Here is a 27,428-nt window from a genome sequence, read left to right as displayed (position 1 = left end):
CTAGGAGAAGAAGATTTGCTGCTTCCCCATGCCACTAATGTTTTTTTTCTTATTGAACTTAGTAGTTTTCTAGCGGAACCTCTTGCGTCGATCTTCTGCTCCGCTTGGGGGCCATCAGTCTCGGAGGCAGGGGAGACCGTCGGACTGGCGCGGGGAGGCAGGGGAGATCGCCGGAGTGGCACGGGGAGGTGGGGAGGCGCGGGGAGGCGGGGACTCAAAACGATTTCTATCCCTAAGATTTTGCCTGCCTAGAACCCCTTGACATTTCCAGCCTAGGACCTTCGATTTTACCAGCCCGAGGCCTAACTGTGCATACTTTTAGGTCCACATGGAAGTCTTCATTTCCATCATTTGTTGCAGGTCCGCCTGAGTCAAGATTGCAACGGGTACGTACCCGATGGGTACTGGCCACCCGTACCCGCACCCGCCAGATCAAAATCTTACCCGTCGGGTTACCCGTACCCGCAGGCGGGTAGAAAATTCATTCCATACCCGCACCCGACGGGTAATTCTTACCCGACGGGTAATTCTTACCCGACAATATACCCGAGTTCACACACCAAAATATAATAGCTTCCAGCAAAACAAATCAACAATAGAGCAGCAAAACAGAAATATGGGCTCGTGGAGTGGAGTGAGGATGAGGATTAGGGTTTGAGGGAGTTCTGGAATATATATACTCATATGCTTATATGGGCCAAATATGGGCTATATGCTTATATGGGCTAAAATTGCAGAGGTTGGATATTATTTATGCGGGTTTTTTTTACCCGCGGGTATGCGGGTATGGGTAGTATACACCCACACCCGTACCCGCATACCCAATGGGTACAAGAATTCGTCCAATAACGTACCCGCGGGTGCAAAATGTCTTCCATACCCGCCTCCTTATCGGGTAATGGCCAAGACAAGTTTGGAAAGAAAGAATGTCTTTAAGACGCAACAGACAATGCCTATCCATTGGAGGGATTAGAGGAAGGTTCTCTCCACCCAAAGCCCCTTCGAAAGATTGTGGGTCACCAAACAGGGTGAAAGAACCGAATCATGCATATCAACAACGTTACAACAAAGTAGGCATGCTCTTGGTTGGTAGTAGTTACCTGAGCTCACACCTGTCATTTCCTACTACTTCATAAAAAGAAGAGGGAGGTCACATGCTTTGGCTTCCTCTCTGAAACAACTTTCTCGCTCCAGAATTGTTAACAATGGAGATCAGCGATGAGCAGAGAATGGAAGTGGAGCGCCAACATCTTCCTCCTTCCTGGCAAGGAAATGGAGACGCCGATGTCGAAGTCGAGGAGGAGGATCATCTGTGGCCAACAAAAGATGGCCCTCTTCCAATATTCCTCAAGGTATTATGCTTTTCTATCTACTACTATCTCACTCCTGTTTTAGGCTGTAAAAGAAACTCTCTAATATGTGCAATGACATACTGAACCCCAAAACCCCGGGCAAAACGCAGTTCGAGAATGTGGAGTACAGGGTGAAGATGACTTTGAACAACCCCCTCACAGCTGCGAGAGAGGCGTTTGCATCCCAGATGAGGGTAGATCAGGGAAGCAGCTGCAAGCACATCCTCAAGGGCATCGCAGGGACTGTGGACCCTGGTGAGATCCTGGCGCTGATGGGCCCATCTGGCAGCGGCAAGACCACCTTGCTCACTCTCTAGTAGCCTACGAACTCTAACTGGTAGGAGTATGCTGAAGGGCATGAATTCTGTGCTGGCACATAATAACAATTAGACACGACAGCAGACAGACATACCATGTGGGGATACTTGTCCTGGTCAACAACGCGGGTGTTCTCCAGCTTGATGTTGAGGTACTGGTCAACCGAGTGGAGCGTCCCGCGGATCGCCAGGTCGTTCTTGAGCTCCACTGTCACCTCCTTCCCCACGAGCTCCTTGAAGTAGGAGAAGAACAACTGGCACAACAAGGGAGGCGCGTCAATCGAACTCCACCGCCACCCTAACACCAACAAGGCGGGGCACCCAAAGAGGAAACAAACAGGAGGGGAAAAATTACCATAGTGTCGCTACTGCAGGCTCAGCTCAGTTGGCCCCTGAATATCCGCAAACAGTACCACAGAATTAGCACCCAAATTCAGGACGGGGGCAAAAGCTAGTGGGCATAATAAGATATATAATGTGGATGTAAATTGGGTCAGATCCCAACACAAATAAGCTTACCCTAGGGCTTGGGGGTGCTCGGTTTCACAGAGCGTGAAGCGATAGGATGGGAAGGGACTGGGAGGGGAGGGGAGGGGCGGAGGGTACCTGGTGGATGCTCGTCGCCGGAGAAGGGCCCGACGAAAACCTAGCCAAGGGCGGCGGCGTTCGACCAGTCGTCGCCGCCAGGAAAGAAGGCCAAGCCGGGAGAGAGAGCGCACTGGGTGGTGATGCGAAAAGTCACGTGACTTGTGTGGCCCGGAGAGAGAAACAACGGGGAGGAAGAAGTGGGCGAGGCCGCCTCATGTAGCTCAACGGCGGTTGGTACTTTCTTGCGTGTTTTGGTACCCGCTGCGATTCTCGGAATCACCCGGTCTCTTTTATAGACTCGGGTTACCTTGTGTGCTTGGTTTTTGGGCAAGTGTTTGGGACAGTGGCCCATTCACCTTCCTTTGGTCGTCGTGTTCGGTCCTTTAATTGATATTAGAGCCAGGTTAAAGGTTCTCCATACCTTAACCGGTTGTGAACCACGAAGGTGACATGGATCGAGGAATCGAAAAACCGCCGTTCTTCGATGGTACAAATTACCCATACTGGAAGATCCGCATGTCCGCCCACCTCCAGGGTATTGACTCGCGGGTATGGGATATTTGTAAAGACCAAGCTTACACCGTCCTTGCTGCTAGGGTTGGTCAGGAGCAGATTGACCAACACAATGCAAATTGCAAGGCTCGCACGGTGTTGTTTTCTAGTCTGTCTAATCATGGATTAATTAGGCTCAAAAGATTCGTCTCGTGATTTACAACAAAACTGTCTAATTAGTTTTTTCTTTCGTCTATATTTAATGCTCCAGGCATGTGCCGCAAGATTCGATTTGACAGGCACTGTAGCAACTTTTTTGGGAACTAAACAGGGCCTAAAAGTATGCACAGTTAGGCCTCGGGCTGGTAAAATCGAAGGTCCCAGGCTGGAAATGTCAAGGGGTTGTAGGCAGGCAAAATCTTAGGGATGGAAATCGTTTTGAGTCCGCGCCTCCCTGCCTCCCCGTGCCACTCCGGCGATCTCCCCTGCCTCCCCGCGCCAGTCCGGCGGTCTCCCCTGCCTCCGAGACTGATGGCCCCCAAGCGGAGCAGAAGATCGACGCAAGAGGTTCCACTAGAAAACTACTAAGTTCAATAAGAAAAAAAAACATTAGTGGCATGGGGAAGCAGCAAATCTTCTTCTCCTCCTAGTGGCGTTGTTCTTACATCAAACACATACATGAATAATGAAAAAACTAGATAACTTGGTGAACTTCATCTTCTAGATCATGGTGATTGTGGCTGGCCTGCGGAGTGTTCAGACATTGACGCCCCCACCAGCAGACTGCTGCCCTGGATGAGCAGGTAGATGCACTACAAAAATGAGAAACGCAATGTTCATATAAGGGAAATCACAAGTGCCGGGCTGGTAAAATCTATGTCCTGGGCTGGTAAAATCTGAACTTAGGGGCTGGTAAAATCTAGGTCCCAGGCTGGTAAAATCATGTCCCAAGCTGGTAAAATCATGTCCCAGACTGGTAAAATCACAGTTGCCGGGCTGGTAAAATCTATGTCCCGGGCTGGTAAAATCTATGTCCCAGGATGGTAAAATGTATGCGCCAGGGTGGTAAAATCTACGTCCGAGGCTGGTAAAATCATGTCCCAGGCTGGTAAAATGTATATCCCGGGCTGGTAAAATCACAGGTGCCGGGCTGGTAAAATCTATGTCCCGGGCTGGTAAAATCTGAACTTAGGGGACATACATTTTACCAGCCTGGGACATGATTTTACCAGCCTGGCACATCGATTTTATCAGCCTAGGACATATATTTTACCAGCCTAGGGGACATGATTTTACCAGCCCGGCACCTGTGATTTTACCAGCCCTGCTTAGAACTGTAGATTAAAATTGTAGATTAAAAATTTAAAAGTGAAGAAGACCAAGACAATGTCATCATTTCATTGTCCTGCTCGGGCACCTATTTTGTAACCAAAGTTACTAAGCAGTTTAAGCGAATTTTTTCTATAACCCGATACACTGTGGAAAATAATAATCCTTTTATTGTTTTGTTGTTTTCTCTCTATAAACAACTTTGAAATGTCCAACTCGCATGTGTACCTCGTTCAAGTTCGTGATTAATATAAGAGGTAAGGATGCACCTAATACTTTTAATTAGGTACTTATTTTTTTGAATCGAGGGAGACCCCCATTTCCATTATACGAAATGGAAATACAGTGTAGCAAGTGTTTAAAGAGCAAGAAAGGAACAGAGCTAGTAAAGTATCACACCCTACGCTGCCTGCCACCTACATGATAAAGCTAGCAACAGCGATCAGAAAACTAGCAACTTCAGACAAAATACAACCACCAGATAACGCAACAGCTGTTTATGCCAAAACATCAGCTGACTACTTCGACCTAGCAGACGGCCTGGAGAACACGAAACAGTATCAACAGCAGTTCATTAGAACAGGCAGGACATCAGCAAATCAGGTACTTATTTTATACCACATTATGTTTTCTTCCTTTTCTGTTGTACAACTAAGCATGTAATTGACATATGTTACAGATTATGTATTTCATCATTAACTTATTTGATAGTTATGAGCCTGGTATGGGTTGCTTAGGCGCTCCTATAGTGGCCCTAGGCGTCGAAATTTACCAGCTCCGCCACTGCTAAAGCCCAAAGGTGTGTGTGGATGTGGGCTGGATGGCATAGTATCACCAATTTGCTACAAAAACCGGTACGACCAAAACAGCAAAATGAGAGGAGAAAGAGCAGGAACTCACCTGGAGACAACAGACATCACAGGAAGTCTTCAGGTAGTTTATCTCGAGGTATATTGGGCACACCAGGTCCTCCTAATTTGTACAAAGATGAGAAAATGGAGGTAAATGGAGCAAGTGCCTGTGAAATGGAGCAAATTAGCAAAATGGAGCAGGTGCTGCTTACAAACACATCAAGGAGGGAGCTTCTGCTCTCTTCATAGTTATTAGGCAAAGCGTTAAAGTTAGACAGAAGGTATGGAACATTATTCAGCATAGCTGTAAATATCAACAGCTCTCTGCCTCTGGAACGTTGTTCTCCATTCCCTGCAGCCATAAAATCAACTGCAGCTTGTACCTCAGGGGATACCTCCTTCATTTTCGACGAACTGCAACTAAAACTCACTGGACCACTACCATTCACTGGACCACTACCACCTGGCTCCGATTCAAGACTCACTGCACCTGAATTTGTGCTTTCACCATCAGTCTCAGCGAACAAGGTTTCGAACGTTGCTTCATGGCCAGTGATAGGGATTCTATTGCGTGTAGTATACTGGGATGCAAGAAAAAACTTCTCATCAGCAATCTAAATTGAGGAGTGGGGCAAAGAAAGAATGAGGAGTGGGGCAAATACCAGCATACGTTCTCCAGGGGCGATGTGGACTCGGCTTACCCACCTTTCTTTAAAAAGAGCAAGCTTTGCCTTAACCATTCTACCATTGAACACCGACCCTGGAAAAAGTGTATGCAACCTGTTCGCAATCTCTCTATTGAGCCATGCTTTCGTATGATACTCTTGCTTGCCATCAAGAATTGTTCGAGCTTGGTTGAACAAAGCCACTTCTTCAGCACTCTCCCATTGATGTCCCGGTGCCATCCTCAGCTGACTGGAGCGGGCAGCTGAGGATGAGCTGCAGCTCAGGATGGGCCGAAGCTCGTGATGAATCTAAAAAGGAACACCTGTATAGTGAGTTCGAGTCTAGGTTACTGTACCTAAGATGGATTATATAGCCTAAGTCGGGGAACAGCTGAGTAGATATTAGCTTGAACCATAGCTGACTAGATATTAGCTTGAACCATACCCGACTCTCCCCCAAAACAAGCTGTTGATGAACTCACTCCAATAAAGAAGTTCATATTAGCAGGCAATGCACCCACTTCACTTCAATCCCCGTGAAAATGCCTACTTCAACGTTGAACTAAGAACTCGACCTACTATAGTTTCCTTGTCTATTGACCAACATGGCCTTGCCTGCCGCATTTTGCGGGACGGCCCTGTTTCTAACACAAAATCATATATAAGTGGCCACAGAACAATCCCCCCTGAACCGGCGAGCAGCAGCAGATCCGGCGAGATTCCGGCGAGATTGAAAACATACCTTCGGTGACTTGGCGCTCCGTCGAACACCCACTGGTTGCTTCCTCTTCATTTTCCAGCAGCTAGCAGCTCGCAGTATAAGTAGCAATTACTCGGGTGGCCAGAAAGTAGGAGAGAAGGATCGACGTGACCTGCATACGAATCCGTGACTGAGAGAGAGGAGGGAGGAGAGAGGAGGGCGGAGAGAGGAGAGGAGGGTGGCCATTACGGCTTGCGTGTGGCAGTCAACCTGAAGATATATATTATTTCTTCCAGATAGTGTTGTTCACCATGCTTTTTTTTCTAGGACCAATTGTTAGGGGTGGATAAAAGATCTGGTTTTCTCGAAAGAGAATTCAAAGACTATGACATATCAGAAATAAAAACGGTTTGTACCTTTTCCAATTCTATTTAATTCTATTTGTATTCTTAAATTTGGCTCTTTATGTAATAGTTGTTAGCTTAGGATTCATTGAACTCTCAACTCTCTCTCTCTCTCTCTCTCTCGGGATATGATATTTCCAAAAGCTTTGGAACGGGAGGTTTCTGTGAAGACACGGTGATGTCGATGTATGTAAGCTGTCTCATTGATGATGAAAGTTATCATGGACCAGATACTGTGGGTTACAGGATCTTCCTGTATCCTAAAATTTCTGTAAGTGAAAATTTTGTGTGCACTTATAATGTGTTTTTATCCTCATTGATCTTTTTTTCTGTGCACTTATAATGTTGCTTTTATCTTCTCGTCATAGGAATTGCTGTTGCTTAAGAAGGAAGATTACAATATTAATTCAGTTGTTGAAGAACTGAAACAACAATACAGTGCTGAGCAAATTTTGAAAGCCATGCATGTAAGTATTTTGCTTATATTGCTGTTGCATATTTCGAAAGCTAGACATATACTTTTGAAAGCTAGACATGTAGTTGAATTCTTACACAGTATCATGGTTATTTTTTGCATAGATTCTCTTGCCCGTCTGCCATAATTCATACTAGACAGTATACATTGTCAACAAAAGTTATGGACAAATCGATGTGTTGGACTCCGGGTCAACAACACTGAAAGATAAGCAAAAATGGCATACACCAGTAGCCTCTAAAATAAGGACGAGGCTGGGTGAAGCTATTTTGAAGATCACACAGAGCGAGTTTGACTTCTCAAGTTGGAGCATGCCAGTTATAACTAGTCTCCCTCGTCAAGACAGTAATGACAGCAGGTTCTTTGCGATGATGTTCTTGAAGCATTATAATCCAGATACTCGTAAGGTGGCGTTTTGTGACTTGAACAAGAAAAATCTTAGGAATCTTAGGTGTAAGATTCTCTGGTACTTAATCAATCACAAGTTGAACGGATCACGTAATTCACTACCTGAGGGTATCATCAGTTCTACATCAACCTGAGATATCATCATCCATGACCATGTGTGTAATAGGTGCATGGATGGACATGCAATGGTTTTTATAGTACTTATTGTCAGGCATGATGAACAATTGGTCTGAGAACCGCATCTGATGAACGATCCAAGTTATAGTTTATCTACTTTCAAAAAACTCTTTAGTTGTGATGATGATATGTTTCTGTAAATTTGGTGATGCGTTTTCTGTTAATGCATTCTATTTAAAGGCATTGAAACAGGCAAGCACCCTGGCAGGAGCAGCCATGCAGCAGTTTGGCATGCAGTTTCAGCACCTTAAACACATATACATCAGGTTGCCGTAGTCATCTAGGTGTACGAGGAAGAAAGAGACAGGGTCAACGAAAACAACCTGCTTAGCAAGTTCGTGCTCACCAGCATCATCCCGACGCTAAGGGGTGTACCTCAGATCACTGTCACCTTTGACATTGACGAGAATGGTGACCTAATCATGTCAGCTAAGGACATGACAACTGGACTCAAGAACAGGATCAAAGACCTTCACTGGCGTGGTGCCCAAGCTCTTATGTTTGTTAATCCTGAAAACTGAACAGAGTACATTATGTTTGTTAATAGATCGATGGAAACTTAGAAATCCTAAATCCCTTTCTGGATAGTGGGGATTTTCACCAAAATTAAGGAGGAATTGAACCATTTCCTGTGAGGCTAGTGCAAAATTGCTGCACCTAGAGTGCTAAATCAAAACGAAGCTTCTATGCGACAGAGCAAAGCAGGAACCCTATTTACTCAGTACTCACCACTTCCTGCGCGTCTACCCAGCATACGTACATGAACTCCCGCCTGGGCCGCAAAAATGATGCCGAGAGCTTCAGTACCTGCCGGAACAGCGGGAGCGACACGACGGACTTCGTCTCCCGGTTCCACCTCCGCTTGGGATGGAAGTCAGAGACGACGCCTGGCCACCATCTGTCGCTGTGGTACGCCTCGACGAGATCGAAGAGCTCCAACTCGCGCCCCAGTGGTGGCGGCGGCGGTCTCGGCCACACATTGGACTCTGCGATGACCTCCCGCAGTGGGGAGCCGCCGCGGCGTTTGACGAGTCCAGAGTAGACGACCTTGTAGCCACCGGAGCCCGGGAGGCGCGCGGTGACGGTGGCCTCGTAACGCGCGTCGCGGAAGCCCGGTCCGGTGAAGAGGACCTCGACCCTCATCTCCCACGGCGTAGTGGCGGCTGCGTGGCCAGCTGCCGGAGCCCGTGCCGGCATCCTTCCCCTCCTCCTCAGTAGGCGATTGAAACATGCTTGGGCTTCTCTAGGCGGCACGAGGTGATGGCGCGCGCCGTCTGTCCGAGGAACCCGCATAGGGTGGTGGCACTTGGCAGCGTGATTGGTGGCAGGGCTTCAATCACTGATCTTGAACCAAAGCTACTTGCTCATCAAAGAAAAGCCTTCGAATTTATATGGAAAAATTTGGCAGGATCATTACAGCTTGAAGAAATGGATGATTCAACAAGTAGAGGTGGTTGTGTGGTTGCTGGCCTTAATTGGCCGGGTCATGCCTCCTGCACCGCCATCACATCGCCTGGCCCATTCGCCAATCGCAAACGAGAACGAGAGAGCTCGGAAGCTACTTCACTGCCTCGACATTGTTGAACGCAAGAATCGGACCCTTGTTGAGATGGCACGGACGATGCTCGACGAGCATAGGACTCCGTGAAAGTTTTGGGCCGAGGCAATCAACACTGCTTGTTATGTTTCCAATCGCATTTTCTTGCGCGCCTTCTTAAAGAAAACTTCTTATGAGTTGCGATTTGGACGTCCTCCCAAGGTGAGCTATTTCAAGGTTTTCAGTTGCCGGTGTTTCATTCTTAAGAAGGGTAAGCTTGACAAGTTTGAGTCTAGATCTTCTGATGGCATATTTCTTGGCTATGCTAACCATTCTAGAGCTTACCGTGTGCTTAATTTTGAAACTAACCGCGTCGTGGAGACCTGCGAGGTCACATTCGACGAAACCATGCCTTGTTCCTCTTCTGCTTTTGAGTGTGCAGGTGAGGATGAGCTCGGACAGACCATCTTCGAGGAAGATGAAGAGCAAGACGCCGATTGGGGCCATGCCAAGCCAGCTCCTACGGCTGCCCCCGTCGAGCCTGCTTCCACTACGACAGCTCACGGCCCCGACCCTTCTGCCTCTATGTCTTGGGGTCCGTTCGAGCAGCTTCCACGGGGTACTTTACCCGAGGAAGCACCAGCTGCTGTTGAGGGGGAGGCTACTTCGACACGTGAGGCACCGCGCCTTGTTCAGCTTAACCACCCGCCTCAACAGATGATCGGCGACATCAACAAACGGGTCACCCGTTCTAGGTCTATCGAGATCTCCCATTTCGCTCATTCTGCCTTTGTTGCTAACTTTGAGCCCGATAGTGTTGGACACGTGTAGCAGAACCGCCTAATCTAATGCCTCACAGGAGTGCTTGTCTTCCATTAGACACTAAGCACTCAAGGGAGAACACTAAATTACTCGGTTCCGTCGGGCACACCCCAGGGGAGAACCCGAAAATCCACATTTTTGCCATCAGGATCACAAATGAGAGAACAAAGCTTACATCATTCTTAACTATTTCATACATCCCTTTTAGTATAACATTAGAGTATAATAGTTATTGTATAACAGCGGAATGTAATCATATTATCAGAGTTATAAATAATTTAATGTACAGCGGAATTTAAACATGTGATCAGAATTATAGCGGAAATAAACATATATTCATGATATGATGAAGTATTGATATATAAACTACTACAACAGATTATGAAACTTTCATTTATAAAAACATTTGGTGAGAGTTATAAATAAAAACTACGATCGCGACGTAAAGGAATCCTCGCTGAGCCCACCAGGAGGGATCCACACACAAGGGTCAGCTCTAGCATCAACCTGTCACCTGCAACAGGGGGAATAAAACCCTGAGTACTCAATTGTACTCAGCAAGACTTACCCGACAGGAGGAAAGAAAAGACTCCAAGGATATGCAAGGCTATCTAGCTTGTGGGTTGCATTTGCAGGAAGCATTACTAAGCGTGCGTTCTTATATTTGATTTTTATTAATAGCCGCATTGGTTCATTAACTAACCATTCTATGTAAGCACCTGTGCTATTTTCAAGCAGGTGGTAAGCAATCAGATTTCCTTTTCCATCTTTCATCTTTCATCTTCAGTTCTTACTACGATGCTAAACCGCAGACAAGCCGTACCGGATAGCCCGGTGATTCGCGAATCAATACCCCTAGCTGGGTACCCTGAAAACACACGCCCTGCTTGTACCCCAGGCACAAGCAGGACCAACCCATCACTCTCCTGTCCCGGATGTCCAGGTCCCCGTTCAAACTGGGACTCCAAGCCCCCGCCCCTGAGTCCCAGACTCAGTGCGGTGCAAGGACCTCCTCCACCAAAACAAACCCTAACAGTCGGTCCGGAAAGAGCCGGATCCGCGACAAGAGAGCAACAAGTCTTCCAAGCGCCCATACACAAGTATGTGCTCGGGATAATAAGTCTGTGACCTGCCTAGAGTCATATGCAACGATCGGTCCTTAACCGACCAGACAGGGAAAAATAGTGTAACCAAGCTATGCCCCATGTCCACGGCGACACAACTTCTTACACTCACCAATACCCAAACAATATCTCTGCCCGGTCACCATTTTTCTTTCCACCATTTTGATATTTTCTAAGTGATAGTAATCCAATAATATATTTCCTATCTCTCGCGAGTGACAGGCAATCACTCGACTTCTACCGGAGTCCTGTAGCATAGCATTCTACACAATCCTGTCATACTAGTAAGAATCATAGGAATAAAGATATATATGCAAATGGGTTTCATTCAACTCCTTAAACTTAATGCACAAATATAATTTAAACTGCAGAAAAGTAGAGGTTATGCACCAGGACTTGCCTGGGTAAAATATAACCAAAAGTTAGCATTCCATCTTCGTGATATGATCACCATAGCATCATCTTTCAGCTACTCCAGTTGATCCCACGATCCACCATCATTCCTATTATGATATGTATTGATGCAAATGCATAGATGTAAATAATCAACGACAGCCAAAATTCTTAGAAATCCAATCACGCTTCCAAAAGTACCATTTCTTCAGCAACTCCCGATGACTCCACAATCCATCGACGTCCCTCCGTCGACGTCGAACTCGCGGTACTCAGCAAACAGACACAATTAAATATTCACATAAATTCAACTGCGTTCCAAAAATTATGAAACTTTATGGATAGGTGGGGTTCGATTTTAGATGAATTTAGGAAGAAGAAGTGATGGAATCGGAGTTAGCATAGTGGAGATATTAATTGTGCAAGGTGGCCGCTAATTAATCACGAGGAGAGAAAATAAAACGTGATTAGTGGCCACCAGCTGCCGCTGGTTATTAGAAAGAGAAAAGGAATAAAGAAATTGGTGGAGTGGATTAATGGCTCATGACTCTTGACTTTACGTGTATAGGAGCTGAGTTGGTTCTCGGCTTTGCTACTGACACATGGCATAGGACAAGCTGCTGCTGTGGACTTAAACAAAGAGCAGAGCGGGTATACGGCTAGGATTCTTCGAGAGAGACACAGAGAGCACCGAGCGTTTGTGCTCCTCAGCTCGTCCACCATGGACAGCTGCTGGACTTTCGCCTGATGGCGATTCTGGCCATGACTTCCAAATCTAAGGGCATGGGGAGGTAGAAGGGAGGTAGGGGATGTATGGGGACTATCTACCTTGGTCAATTGCAGCTTGAGGAAGGAGATCAACAGAGCGTAGCCTTCCCAGGCAAGAATAGAGAAACTCGATTTGAGAGAAGCAAGTGAGCAGTGGAGCGGAACGGCTTGGCGTAACCTTTTAATGGCAGGCGACGCGAAGGCGCGACAGCGACGCGTCGTAAGGTTAGCGGCTAACTAGCTTGCTTAAAGGTAACAAAGCGATGCTGCGCACGACCGTGGCGTTTTCGGATGAACAGTGTTTTCCACGCGCGCTACAGTGTTTTCCACGTCGCTACGATGTTTCCTGCGTGACCTGTGTGCTCCGTGAGACTCTGGGGACAGTGCTGGCTTCGTGCTACAGTGATTTCCTTGGTGCTACAGTGCCCAGCATGCAAGACGGTGCCGGACGCAGTGAACCGTGTTGGATTCCAGGCGAGTATGGTGCACGCCGAAAAAAAATAAACGAAGCTGCTGCGCTCTCTTTCTCGTCAGTTCGTGCTTAACAAAATAAACTCGTGAGTTTATAAGTATCGTTCTATTTATTAATGGATTTTATTTTATTTATAAAAGTTGATTTTCATGCTTAATCTAACCGAACAAAACGTTCTCTAGAATCGTCGTCGGACATTCCTGAATATTTCTATGCACTGCGTAATTTATCTGAGCGTTGATTTGAGTCCACGAAACTAAGTCACACGGGATTCACTTGTCGCAGCAAGTACGTTTTAAATTAAAAACCCAAAAAACTCGTTTCGGAAATTTTTCTTAGGCCTAAATCGTGGTGCTAAATAAACTCGTAACACCAGGGGTGTTACAACACGCACTTTCTGATTCTGATTGGGTCAACGCTATGCATGAGGAGTTAGAAAACTTTGAGCGCAACCACGTTTGGGATCTAGTTCCACCTCCACCCGATTGCCATCCCATAGGAACCAAGTGGGTTTTCAAAAAACAAGCAGAGTGAGGATGGGAAGGTAGTGAGGAACAAAGCTAGGTTGGTTGCTCAGGGGTTTACACAGAAAGAGGGCGTAGACTATGAAGAAACCTTTGCTCCTGTTGCACGTTTAGACGCCATTAGGATCCTTCTAGCTTTTGCCGCTTCGAAGGGTTTTAAGTTATTTCAAATGGATGTCAAAAGTGCTTTTCTAAATGGGTACATAGAGGAGGAGGTGTATGTGAAACAACCCCCGGGTTTTGAAAATCCCAAGTTTCCCCACCATGTTTTCAAATTGCAAAAGGCTTTGTATGGTTTGAAACAAGCGCCTAGAGCATGGTATGACCGTTTGAAAACTTTCTTGATTTCAAAAGGTTTCAAAATGGGGACGGTAGATAAGACGCTTTTCCTCCTCAAGCAAGGCGTTGACACTCTCATTGTTCAGATTTACGTGGATGATATCATTTTCGGTGGCTCTTCTCACGGCCTTGTGGCCAAGTTTTCTGATATGATGAGCAGGGAGTTCGAGATGAGCATGATGGGCGAGCTCAATTTCTTCCTTGGGCTCCAAATCAGGCAGACACAAGACGGCACGTTCATACATCAAGCGAAGTACACCCGGGACATCCTTCGTAAGTTTGACATGGGCGAGGCCAAGCCTCTTTTGACGCCCATGTGCACGACTACGGCTCTTGATGCGGACAAGGACGGCGAGCCGGTGGACGAGAAGGAGTACCAGAGCTTGATCGGGTCACTCCTCTACTTGACGGCGACGAGACCTGACATACAGTTTGTTGTATGCCTCTGTGCGCACTTTCAGTCTTCACCACGGGTGTCGCATCGCCAGGCCGTCAAGCAGATTCTCAAGTACCTCCATTTCACCCCTGAATTCGGTCTTTGGTATTCTGTCGGCTCTTCCTTGACGCTTCGAGGCTTTTCTGATGCTGATCATGGGGGTTGCCATATCGAGAGGAAATCCACCTCTGGTACGTGCTAGTTCTTGGGTACGTCGCTTGTGTCATGGTCTTCGTGTAAGCAAACCGGCGTATCACAGTCCACTTGTGAGGCCGAGTACATTGCCGCCGCTGCTTGTTGCTCACAGCTTCTTTGGATGATGCACATGTTGCGGGATTATGGTCTTGAGTACACTAGAGTGCCTATCTTTTGCAATAGCACTAGTGCAATTAGCGTTGCTAAGAATCCCGTGCATCACTCCAAGACGAAGCACATAGAGAACCGCTATCACTTCTTGTGCGATCACTATGAGAAAGGAGACATAGACCTGATTCATGTGAGTTCAGAGGAGCAATTAGCTGATATTCTCACTAAGCCTCTGGATCAAGCCACCTTTGCTCGCTTGCGAGGTGAGCTTGGGGTTTGCTTCCCCTTTTAGGTTGGGGGAGTGCTTGCTTTGTACACTAGTAGAGTAGTCAAGTTTCCAATTGGTATCTTTCCTTTTCTTTGCACTTTTGCACTTGCATAGCATTTGTACACACTTTGCATTTTGAGCTTCATGTTTATAGTGGCTAAAATGAAGTTGTGCTCTTTGTGAGTTGCTATTGTATCTAGTGCTGTTTAGACTCATTTTGATCATGTGAGTTGTGCTAATGAAGCTAACCTATGTGAACATGATAAGATGCTAAAATTTAACCTAAATTGATAACAATTTCAATTGGTATCTATCTTGTGTTCACCACTTGAGACTAGCACCTAGCTTGCTTAAGTTGAGTTGAGATCGCTTGTGCTATTGCTTGTATGCTAGGTAGGCTATGACTCTAGCTTCAAGTCATTCACGGTCTTAGTCAAAATAATATTGTGCTAAAATTTGACTAAGTTTTGGTGAAATTGGAAAAGATCGAGGTGGGTTTGCTCTTGCCCCACATCATCGTATCGAGACGGCTTCCCTTTGCACTTTGGGATGAACTTGAGCGATGTAGTGGACGACCGAAACCGTGGTCTTTAGCTTCTTATGGCTTTCATGCCTAGGCTACACCCGGTTGAAAAGTTAGGCATGCCACGGCTTACAACCCCTCGCACTCACTTGTCCGTTATATGCCGCAAACTCTAAAAATATGCTTTAAATTGGTATCTAAAAGATAATACTTGGACATGATGAGTGAACCTAGTTAGAGGTAGTTCACTTTGCATACACGTCGTAGCACTAGCTTGATTTCCTATCTTTTGCTTGCTAGTTGCTACTTTCGGTGGTGGACATTCCTTAACTAGTGAAAATGATTTCAATTGGTATGATTGCTCATGGCTTTCATCTTGTACATCTCACTTAATCAACTTGAGCCTTTGTAGTTTTTGGCACCATTTAGAGCACTTGTTCATTTCAGGTACTATAATCTTGAAGCTTGCTTGCATTCATATGCATTTTTGTGCATCTCACGCTTTTTCCGAGGGGGAGATGGCTTCTCACCCATGAGAGCCTTGATGTGTGCATGTGTCAACAAGGGGGAGAAAAAGTTGACACACAAAATGAGTTGAGTTGATCAACAAGAGGGAGATGCACTCATCTTTTGAGAAATTTGCACACACAATGAAAGGGGGAGAAATATTTTGGCTTTTCTAAATTGGTTTCATGCTCTCTTTTCAATTGGTATCAAGCCTTTTCTTGGTTTCGATTGGTTTTGAGCTTGTCTTTGCTTTGATAGTGGTGTTGAGCCCGTTTGCCTCTTCTTGAGGGCTAGCTTTCTTTTGCTTGGTTGTGTCGAGCTGTTGCCCATGTCTTTGGGGACCAAGCTTTGCTTATCTCAAATGATCTCGTTGGCTTTTTCTTTGGCTTTTGATCATTTGGATAAGTTGTTCTTTCTCTTCTTCTTCTATTTTCTTTGCTCTATGATTATTGTGTGTTGGTGTTGACAATGCACTCATCAAGGGGGAGATTGCGGACACATGGTTGCATGTGTCTGGATCTTGAAGTGATGAGTGATTGTCAACGGGTTTGATGCTTGTCTACTTGGCTTGTGATGCGCAGGTGTGGAGCATGGAGACGGTGACCAAAGGCAAGGTGAAGGTCGAGTAGAGACGTGCCGTGCCGAGGGACCGGTGCGGTGAAGGGCGGACGTGAGGCTCGGACCGAGGGATCGGAGTGCTGGAGGGTCAGCCGTGGTGGCTGACACCTGGGGACATCAGTAAGTGCAAGAAGACAAGGAGTGTGGACCATGGGCCGGCGCGGGTTGGACCGGCTGGACACGGGCCGGGACGCGGGGGACGCACCAGGAGGGTGATACTCGCGGAGGTTCGGCAGTTGAGCCCAAAGCTGCCACCGGAGCGGGTTTCTGGATTTGGGCCTCAAAATCTAGGCGGAGCTTCCGAGGTGAAGCGGGGCGGCACGTGGCGAAATCTTGGAGGTTGCGTCGAGGCGACGGCAAGTCCAAGTAGGAAGCGGGGCCGTCCGATCAGAATATCCACAGTAGATGCTGTTAGGGTTTGAGTCAGTTGTTCCAGATGCCTGCGTGCTAGCTGGTTCGCCATTTAGGAGTAGCAGAGTCCAGGGGCCTAAGTGGAAAATAACCGACCCCCTATAAATAACAAGAGGGCTGCCCACTCCCCTCTTGAACGAGTCAGTTGAGTCATTCCAGTTTTCCCATTCTCTGCTATAGTCTCGTTCCCAGTACTTTGTCCTTTGTACTGCGTCTGTGATTTTGGGAAGCAAGGCCCTTACCTTGCGTTTGCCCTCGTGGCTTTGCAATTCTTGTGTTCGTGATGTTTTGAATTGTGTTCTTCGTGTTCTTCGCGTTTCTCTCCCCCCCCCCCGAAATTCCCGGTGCTAGAACTTTTTACTCGCTCAATCTTTTGGAATTCCGTTTGAACCAAGTTGTTGCTTATGCACAAGGGATCAATCTGACCAAAGGGTTTCGGGATTAATGGATTGAGCTAGTAGATCGGTCTGGTTTTCTCCCCGGGTGTTTCTTCTCACGAGTTCATCCTTTTCCCTTTTGATTTCTTCTGATTTCGGGGCTAAGAAGACGAATCCTTCCATGGATAGAGTCTAGACCTCATCTAGAGGCAATCCACGAAGTTGGAAATCATTTGGTTGGCTGGTTTGGGAGATCGGGTGAATTCGGGGCGAAGAACCGAGCGTTCGTGCTTTTCCCGATAGCACCGGACGCTGGTTCAGTGAGCACCGGACGCTGAGGTGGTGCGTCCGGTGAGTTCACGCGCTCAGCCCGAGAGTCGTTGTTTTCTGGAAGTTGACCGGACGCTGCACCGGTGCGTCCGGTGAGTGGCCTGGGTCTCTGTCCAGTGGACTGAGTTACACCGAACGCTGCTACAGTGTTACCAAAGCGTCCAGTGCAATTCCTCCGGAGCGTCCGTTGCGTTTCCAGAGAGGTCCAGAAAGGGTTTTTCTGCACCAGACGCGTCCTGTGCTCAGTCACCGGAGCGTCCGGTGAGTGGTGCTGTTTTCCAGACAGCACCGGACGCTGCACCGGACGCACAGATCTAGCGTCCGGTGAGTGTTGTTTCAGCAACCTCTTCCTGCTGTTCAGCCCTATCTCTGTGAAGTCCGTCTGCTCGAGGTTTGCTACTTTCTTGCGTGTTTTGGTACCCGTTGTGATTCTTGGAATCACCCAGTCTCTCTCATAGACTCGGGTTACCTTGTGTGCTTGGTTTTTGGGCAAGTGTTTGGGACAGTGGCCGGTTTCTTGTGAAAGAAATTTTAGGCTTCCATTCACCCCTTTGGTCGCCGTGTTTGGTCCTTCAGTGAGGAGTGAGGACTGAACACCGACGAGAGGGGCAATGGCCGACGGCTATAGTCTGGTGGATGCGCGACGGCGATCAGCCCACCGTCCAGGTGAGCCAGAGTGCAGCACCCCGCTTGCCCATAGCCGCCGCCGCTTCTGCTTCGGTTCCTTCCTCGATCTCTCATGTTGCGGTCCTCCGCGTCGTTCTCGTCGTGTCTCTCTCTTCTCCGTTTCTCTCGCTGATGCCTGGTCTCGTGCCGGTCGCCTCGCCTAGTAATAAATGGTATAGGGGCGTACCGGATCAGGGCAGCGAGCTGCTCGCCTGCCCCTCTTGACTAATATTCTCCTAAAAACAGTAAAGACCAGCAAAAGTGCAGAACTTCAGGTTCAACTTTCAAGGACCAACTTGACTTAACTAGGTTCTATGCAAGTTCCATCTACTAACCCATACTCCCTCCGTCCCAAAAATAAGTGACGTTCTCGTTTCCCGAGAAACGACGGCCGGCAATTATATATTAAAATATATAAATATTTATGCTAAGTAATTAGTATCATCGAAAAGATCTTTTTGTCTAGTTTTTTAACAAATTTATTTGAAGATGTAAATATTGCACGTATTTTCTACAAATCGAGTCAAACTTGTGGCACAAAAACCCAAAACGTCGTTTATTTTGGGACGGAGGGAGTACTCCTTTTCAGGTTGCACTGTACACTGCATACAAGAGAATAAGGTCCTATTTAGTTCCACTCTAAAATGCTAAATTTTTCAAGATTCTCCATCCCATCGAATCTTTAGACACATGCATGAAGCATTAAATATAAATAAAAATAAAACTAATTACACAGTTTAGACGAAATTTACGAGACGAATCTTTTAAGCCTAATTAGACTATGATTGGACACTAATTACCAAATAACAACGAAAAGTGCTACAGTGGCATTTCGCTAAAAATTTTGCCACTAAACGGTACCTAATTGAACTCTGCTCTGTACATGTATGGAAACCAAAAATCCTTCTGAAGTTGCTCTGCTTACCAAAACCTTACAGCAAATTGATTCAATGCATTCGAGCAGTTATCAGCAAATCCGGCGCCGGCCAACCTGCCACCGACGGCCTAGACCCGCCGTAGGCCCCCACCCCCAGCCCCGTCCTGCTGCTCCTCTACCTCACCATCCGCTGCTGCTGCCTCGGCGGCGGCGACCTGGCCATGCGCCACGCGCCACTCCGTAGTCTCCGCCACTTACTGTGCCAGCGCCACATGCCACCCCTTTCCACTGCGTCGCAGCAATGCCGCGGACGAAGAGAAAGCGGAAGGCGGCCCCGCCAGAGCCACAGCGACGCGCGCCGTCCCTCCTGGAGTTCCGTGCCCCAGTGGACGACGCGTGGTACGACGCGCACGTGACTGTGCAATGCGGCGCGCTGCGGGTCATGTACGAGGGGTTCCTCGAGGAGCTGGACGAGTGGTACGACCCCGCAGCGCTCGCCACCGCCGGTGCCTCCGCGCGCGACGTGGCCGCGCTCCGCGCCAGGTTCCGTGTGTGGTCCATGCCCCTGGAAGACACCCAGTGCCGCGGTCTCCAAGCCGGCGCGCTGCTCTGTGTCTCCTGCGCGCTCGACGGCGGTGACCTCAAGTTCTACGACGCCGTCCTCGAGTCCGTACGTCGTTCTTTCCACTTCATCCATGCACAAATGCGATGCAAATGACCGCTATCAGTCTGGCGCCCTCTGCTGTTCCTATCCTCCAGTTACAGAAAATCTTTTCTCGTGTCCCGTCTCACCCCGTTGTGGACTCTGATCTGATCTCGCCATGGCAGCAGACCGCACCGCAGACGGGGAGAGAAATTGCTCGGTCTCCTCCAGACGTCCAGCGGCGTACAGGGGAAGCTTACATGACCGCAACGATCATGCTACTTGTTATAACTAATCTGCGTGCACTCGAATCGGACGGCGGCGGCGGCAGAACGAAGAGGCGTCGGGTGGATGTGGTCGTCCTTAATCAGCATGTGATAGTTATAGCCATGTCATATGTCTGCATTACGAAGATGTGGTCGTCTGTAATCACTATGTGATGGTTGCGTCCATGTAAGCTTTCCCTGTACCAATGTGGCCTTCCGTTCATGTTACCTTCAATTACGTATATTTCAGCTTTACCCAGATGTGGCCGTCCTTATTCCAGCGGCGTACAGGGGAAGCTTACATGACCGCAACGATCATGCTACTTGTTATAACTAATCTGCGTGCACTCAAATCGGACGGCGGCGGCGGCGGCGGAACGAAGAGGCGTCGGGTGGATGTGGCCGTGTGATCGAGGAGGCGGCTGCGACGAACCAACCGTCGCCGCGCTCTGTGCTGGCGGTCGCGGTTCCGAGCCCGCCTATCTCGCCGACGACATCCCTCCCGTCGTCCTTCCCGTACCAGCTGCTGCTCCCGGCGCCGCCGCCGGCCACCACAGGCCTCGCCTCTGGAGCGGCTCCTCCACCTGCCGGCGCCAAGGGCAGCGTGGCTGTCCGTCCACAGCAGAAGCGGTGGCGGCGCCTGCGCGGGCCGCGTCGTGCGCGGCCGGTGCAAGTGCGCCACGCCGTCAAGCCGCGACGGATGTTCGATTTCACTTCTGAGCGGACTAGCCTCATGATCCGCAACATTCCGAATGATTTTACGTGAGTCTGTCTTATTTTCCTCTCTTGCCCTCCCCCGACTAACCCAACCCAACACTGAGCAGCGATGGCACCTTCCCTCAGCGCCGCAGCCCGTGCCTACATCCCGCAGAGGCACGCGCCATGGATACCTCCGAAGCCCGTGCCTGCGACGGCCGGAGGGATAGTCTCGAGAGGTACTCCAGTTACCGGCGCAGCGGCGTTCCATGGCGCCGTGGTGCCGCCGCCAGATGACAAATCCAGAAGCCGTTCATAAGAGCAGTATCGTGCACGCTGGTGGCATCACGAGGCGGGCCAGCAGCCAAGCCGCATGCAGTCGCTGCCCATGGCACGGGCCTTGCCTTTCGTCCGACCCTTTGCTCAGAGAGCCTGCGCCTCCCTGTGTAGTGCTTGGCTGGCTGCATGAGTTGGTCTTTTTTTTTTACAAGAAAGCAAAGTGGTATTTATTAGCAGCAAAATGCTGCAGCTTGAGTACATTGTTTATGACGTCCAGCGGCGTCCACTCGGCCTCCTCCACTCGTCGCGCCTCATTTTTATATCTCTTGCACTCTTGCCCTCTTCAGAAACCCACCACCAGGCCAACACCGCGCACTAGAGAGCAGCAGCAACCATGCCTGGGTTTACGACGTACATCTGCATGGCCCCGCTGCCGCCGCCGCCGGAGTTCCTGCCGTGGCCGCCCCTGGCTCCACCACCGCCTCCGCCTTTCTGGAGCATCCCGCAGGCCCCCTGCGTCCTAGAGATGCACGCAGCGGCATTCCATGGCGCCGTGGTGCCGCCGCACGGCGCGATGGCCGTGGCGCCTCCCTTTGCGCCAGGGCCAGCACCCGGTGCCTGGCCGCAAGGAGGCGGCTGCGACGAACCAACCGTCGCCGCGCTCTGTGCTGGCGGTCGCGGTTCCGAGCCCGCCTATCTCGCTACGACATCCCTCCCGTCGTCGTTCCCGTACCAGCTGCTGCTCCGGCGCCGTCGCCGGCCACCGCAGGCTTCGCCTCTGGAGCGGCTCCTCCACCTGCCGGCGCCAAGGGCAGCGTGGCTGTCCGTCCACAGCAGAAGCGGTGGCGGCGCCTGCGCGGGCCGCGTCGTGCGCGGCCGGTGCAAGTGCGCCACGCCGTCAAGCCGCGACGGATGTTCGATTTCACTTCTGAGCGGACTAGCCTCATGATCCGCAACATTCCGAATGATTTTACGTGAGCCCGCGCTGGAGGCCGGCATGCGCGTCCCGCTGCACGCGTTCTTCCTCGAGGTGCTCGCCCACTTCGGCGTCGCGCAGGGCCAGATCACGCCCAACGGGTGGCGCGCCATGGCTGGCTTCCTCGTCCTCTCCCACTCCGCCGGCGTCGCCCCGTCTCTCCCCGTGTTCTGGCACTTCTTCTCGCTGTGCGCGTTCAAGTTCAAGGGGTGGTACTATTTCCGAGGAAAGGACACCGCCGGCGCGCTCTTCAAGGGGTACTTCCTGTTCCATCCACCTGAGCTGGATGATTCTGCATTGGCAAAAGTTAAGTGATTTAAATGTTGAAAGGAAGAAAATGGACCCTATTACCTCAACCCTAAGCGATCTGCACATGTGGGCTCAAAAAAAATAGCACTATTATGGTTACTTTTGGTGTGGCGGCGTAATACCCAAAGTCTTTTTTAGAAAATGTTCACAACTTTGTTTCCTTAGTGGCTGGTAAAATCTATGTTCCAGGCTGGTAAATCATGTCCCTGGCTGGTAAAATCTATGTCCTATGCTGGTAAAATCGATGTCTCAGGCTGGTAAAATCATGTAACAGGCTGGTAAAATGTATGTCCCGGGCTGGTAAAATCTGAACTTAGGGGCTGGTAAAATCATGTTCGTGGCTGGTAAAATCATGTCCCATGCTGGTAAAATCTGAACTTAGGGGCTGGTAAAATCTAGGTCCCAGGCTGGTAAAATCATATCCTGGGCTGGTAAAATCTGAACTTAGGGGCTGGTAAAATCATGTTCGTGGCCGGTAAAATCATGTCCCATGCTGGTAAAATCTGAACTTAGGGGCTGGTAAAATCTAGGTCCCAGGCTGGTAAAATCATATCCCAGGCTGGTAAAATCATGTCCCATGCTGGTAAAATCAAGTCCTAGGCTGGTAAAATATATGTCCCGGGCTGGTAAAATCACAGGTGTCGGGCTGGTAAAATCTATGTCCCGGGCTGGTAAAATCTGAACTTAGGGGGTGATAAAATCTAGGTCCCAGGCTGGTAAAATCTAGGTCCCAGGCTGGTAAAATCATGTCCCAGGCTGGTAAAATGTATGTCCCGGGCTGGTAAAATCACAGGTGCCGGGCTGGTAAAATCTAGGTCCCGGGCTGGTAAAATCTATGTCCGAGGCTGGTAAAATGTATGCGCCAGGGTGGTAAAATCTACGTCCGAGGGTGGTAAAATCATGTCCCAGGCTGGTAAAATGTATGTCCCGGGCTGGTAAAATCACAAGTGCCGGGCTGGTAAAATCTATGTCCCGGGTTGGTAAAATCATATCCCAGGCTGATAAAATCATATCCTTCTAGGACCAATTGTGAACAAAGCCACTTCTTCAGCACTCTCCCATTGATGTCCCGGTGCCATCCTCAGCTGACTGGAGCAGGCAGCTGAGGATGAGCTGCAGCTCAGGATGGGCCGAAGCTCGTGATGAATCTAAAAAGGAACACCTGTATAGTGAGTTCGAGTCTAGGTTACTGTACCTAAGATGGATTATATAGCCTAAGTCGAGGAACAGCTGAGTAGATATTAGCTTGAACCATAGCTGACTAGATATTAGCTTGAACCATACCCGACTCTCCCCCAAAACAAGCTGTTGATGAACTCACTCCAATAAAGAAGTTCATATTAGCACGCAATGCACCCACTTCACTTCAATCCCCGTGAAAATGCCTACTTTAATGTTGAACTAAGAATTGGCCTTGCCTGCCGCATTTCGCGGGACGGCCCTGTTTCTAACACAAAATCATATATAAGTGGCCACAGAACAATCCCCCCCTGAACCGGCGAGCAGCAGCAGATCCGGTGAGATTCCGGCGAGATTGAAAACATACCTTCGGTGACTTGGCGCTCCGTCGAACACCCACTGGTTGCTTCCTCTTCATTTTCCAGCAGCTAGCAGCTCGCAGTATAAGTAGCAATTACTCGGGCCTTGTTTAGATGCCACCCAAATTCCAATTTTTTTCACTCTCTCTCCGTCATATCAATTTTTAGCCGCTTGCATGGAGTATTAAATGTAGGTAAAAAAATAACTAATTACACAGTTTAGTTGGAAATCATGAGATGAATCTTTTGAGCCTAGTTGATCCACGATTGGACAATATTTCTTAAATAAGACGAAAATGGTACTATTCATCGGGTTGAAATTTTTTCACAATCTAAACGAGGCCTCGGGTGGCCAGAAAGTAGGAGAGAAGGATCGACGTGACCTGCATACGAATCCGTGACTGAGAGAAAGGAGGGAGGAGAGAGGAGAGGAGGGTGGCCATTACGGCTTGCGTGTGGCAGTCAACCTGAAGATATATATTATTTCTTCCAGATAGTGTTGTTCACCATGCTTTTTTTCTAGGACCAATTGTTAGGGGTGGATAAAAGATCTGGTTTTCTCGAAAGAGAATTCAAAGACTATGACATATCGGAAATAAAAACGATTTGTACCTTTTTCAATTCTATTTAATTCTATTTGTATTCTTAAATTTGGCTCTTTGATGTAATAGTTGTTAGCTTAGGATTCATTGAACTCTCAACTCTCTCCCTCTCTGTGTCTGTCACACACACCCACACCTTGAGGCAGGCAGGCAGGTCCTAGGCTGGTAAAATGTCAAGTTAGGGGTGGTAAAATCTAGGTTCCAGGCTACTCCCTCCGTCCCTTAATATTCGTCGTTTTAGACTTGTACACGGTTATTAAGGACAGTAGCCTGTGACTCCGCCAGCCCTATAGAGCAACCAGCCTGAGACTCCACCATGTCATTATTGCTGTGTTCTTGTGTCGGTGGTGTGAGAGGGGGAAGGGGTAAGGCTGCAGCCTTCTACACTGCGATAGACAGGTGGATGTGATAAGATAGTACTACACCTATACACTTGCTAGGCCAACGACAGTTAATTAGGGACAACACATAAAAGCTAAAACGACCAACATAAAGGTACAGAGGGAGTATGTCACACACACCCACACCTTGAGGCTGAAACCTAGGAATTTACCAGCGAAAGCTTGGCTTTTACCTGCCTTGAACCTTTCATTTTACCTGCCTATAACCTAGGATTTTTCTTGTATAGAACCTGGGCTTTTATCTGCATGATATGGCAGTAGCTGTTTAGGAATTGTAGATATGGCAGTAGCTTTTTAGGAATTGTATATGGATCTTATGATGTGGGCTAGTTGGACCCAATTGGCCCGTTATGCCATAACCATCAATAATTTGATTGATTCTTTTTTTTGTAGATTTTTGTCCCATTCCTTTCATCAGATCACCGGTCCTTGGTTGTGGCGGAACCGGATTTAACTCTTATAATTGTACTTGATTCCTTGAGTGACTTGGAGGGATCCACAAAACGTCATGAAGGACTGGTTAGATATTTTCAACATCAAATGCCTTGCAAAGAAAATATATGATATTGTTTCGTTACACCCTAAGCTGCTGCAACTGATCCATTGCACTCTTGCAGATAATCGCACTGAGACACTTTCTTTCTTCAATAGGCCTAAATTGTACTGACTTCTTATCTTCAACACCAAGTGTTTGGAAGCAAAAGAACCTATAAATTTTTAGCTATTTCCTAATGTCATACTTTATCAAGTTATTTGCTAATTTCATACCTCAATTCGTGCTCACGTTCTTATTTCTGCAGTGATGATTGTGGTTTTCATACGCTTCTGTACATAATGAGATATAAGGATGGAAACTACAAGAACATTGGTGAGGTTAGTCCTGCCTTTTCTGTAGCAAGTCACAAGCTTTGGTAACTGGGCAGCTCTTATCATATTTCTCTTGTAGATTAGATTCTGTTGATTGTGCTCATTGTTGATAAAAATGCAGGACGAAATCCTCATTTGCCGCCAACACACTGCATGGTTCCTCCTTGAGCACAAAGATAACGTGTTGAGCAGCGCATTTACATACATGCATTCAAAAAGGATGTTGGAAGATAAAGATGCAAGAAAGAAAAAGAAACAAAAGGTAGGAGTTTACCAGCGTAGGATTCTACCTGTCTAGAACCTGGGCTGTTACCTGCCTAACCTGGGTTTTGCCTGCCTGTAACCTGGTTTCATTGTTTGAATTGAACATGAGAAGGATGGCAAGGATGGGGGGACATCAGGTGGGGAAAAATCAAATGATGGGGATGAGGGCAACAAGAAAGAAGATGACAAGGATGGGGGGACATCAGGTGGGGAAAATTCAGATGATGGGGATGAGTTCAAAGAGAAAGAATTAAAGAGAAATGATCTACGAACCAAGAAAAAGAGTTCGTTGGACGGAAGAAATGTCAAAGAGGCAATAAAAGCTAACGCAAGGAAAGAGTTGGTAGTCCAAAGAGACCGCTTATTGGTCTCCCCTTTCCATAAAGAAGATACTTGGACCCAAAATCTGGTTGATGAACAATTGGAATTGCAACTCTGGGAAAAGATAATTGACAATGAAGAATACACGAGGTACATTCTTTACTTATAGATGTTGCTTTTACTTCAGTAGTTCTTGAAACTTGCACTGATAATGATTTATTTCCATTTCCAGCACCAGTGTTGTTTTCATGAGTCTTCATAACAAAGTAGTGACTGATTCTTGGAAACTTTCGGGATATGATATTTCCAAAAGCTTTGGAACGGGAGGTTTCTGTGAAGACACGGTGATGTCGATGTATGTAAGCTGTCTCATTGATGATGAAAGTTATCATGGACAAGATACTGTGGGTTATAGGATCTTCCTGTATCCTAAAATTTCTGTAAGTGAAAATTTTGTGTGCACTTATAATGTGTTTTTATCCTCATTGATCTTTTTCTGTGCACTTATAATGTTGCTTTTATCTTCTCGTCATAGGAATTGCTGTTGCTTAAGAAGGAAGATTACAATATTAATTCAGTTGTTGAAGAACTCAAACAACAATACAGTGCTGAGGAAATTTTGAAAGCCAGGCATGTAAGTATTTTGCTTATATTGCTGTTGCATATTTTGAAAGCCAGACATATACTTTTGAAAGCTAGACATGTAGTTGAATTTTTACACAGTATCATGGTTATTTTTTGCATAGATTCTCTTGCCCGTCTGCCATAATTCATACTGGACAGTATACATTGTCAACAAAAGTTATGGACAAATCGATGTGTTGGACTCCGGGTCGACAACGCTGAAAGATAAGCAAAAATGGCACACACCAGTAGCCTCTAAAATAAGGACAAGGCTGGGTGAAGCTATTTTGAAGATCACACAGAGCGAGTTTGACTTCTCAAGTTGGAGCATGCCAGTTATAACTGGTCTCCCTCGTCAAGACAGTAATGACAGCAGGTTCTTTGCGATGATGTTCTTGAAGCATTATAATCCAGATACTCGTAAGGTGGCGTTTTGTGACTTGAACAAGAAAAATCTTAGGAATCTTAGGTGTAAGATTCTCTGGTACTTAATCAATCACAAGTTGAATGGATCACGTAATTCACTACCTGAGGGTATCATCAGTTCTACATCAACCTGAGATATCATCATCCATGACCATGTGTG

The 27,428-nt window shown here is 47.7% G+C and overlaps 2 protein-coding genes and 1 pseudogene across 2 annotated transcripts; all 3 read left to right on the top strand.

Moving 5' to 3' along the window:
• The first annotated feature begins 13,760 nt into the window (after window positions 1-13,760).
• Window positions 13,761-14,375, top strand: LOC136492213 (uncharacterized mitochondrial protein AtMg00810-like). Its single transcript, XM_066488307.1, has one exon. It carries the CDS (start codon window positions 13,761-13,763, stop codon window positions 14,373-14,375), a length of 615 nt encoding a protein of 204 aa, XP_066344404.1.
• A 2,777-nt stretch (window positions 14,376-17,152) lies between these two features.
• On the top strand, window positions 17,153-20,353 carry LOC136494689 (uncharacterized). The gene is made up of 3 exons (XM_066490858.1): window positions 17,153-19,726; window positions 19,885-20,152; window positions 20,247-20,353. Exons 1-2 carry the CDS (start codon window positions 19,358-19,360, stop codon window positions 20,137-20,139), a joined length of 624 nt encoding a protein of 207 aa, XP_066346955.1. The 5' UTR covers window positions 17,153-19,357; the 3' UTR covers window positions 20,140-20,152; window positions 20,247-20,353.
• Window positions 20,354-21,904: 1,551 nt separating this feature from the next.
• Window positions 21,905-27,402, top strand: LOC136492211 (uncharacterized; annotated as a pseudogene).
• Window positions 27,403-27,428: the final 26 nt, after the last annotated feature.

Source organism: Miscanthus floridulus, chromosome 11 (genome assembly GCF_019320115.1).
Source record: "Miscanthus floridulus cultivar M001 chromosome 11, ASM1932011v1, whole genome shotgun sequence".
Classification (NCBI taxonomy): domain Eukaryota; kingdom Viridiplantae; phylum Streptophyta; class Magnoliopsida; order Poales; family Poaceae; genus Miscanthus; species Miscanthus floridulus.
Note: the sequence above shows the minus strand (reverse complement) of the source record. Positions and strands in the feature narration are given on the sequence as shown.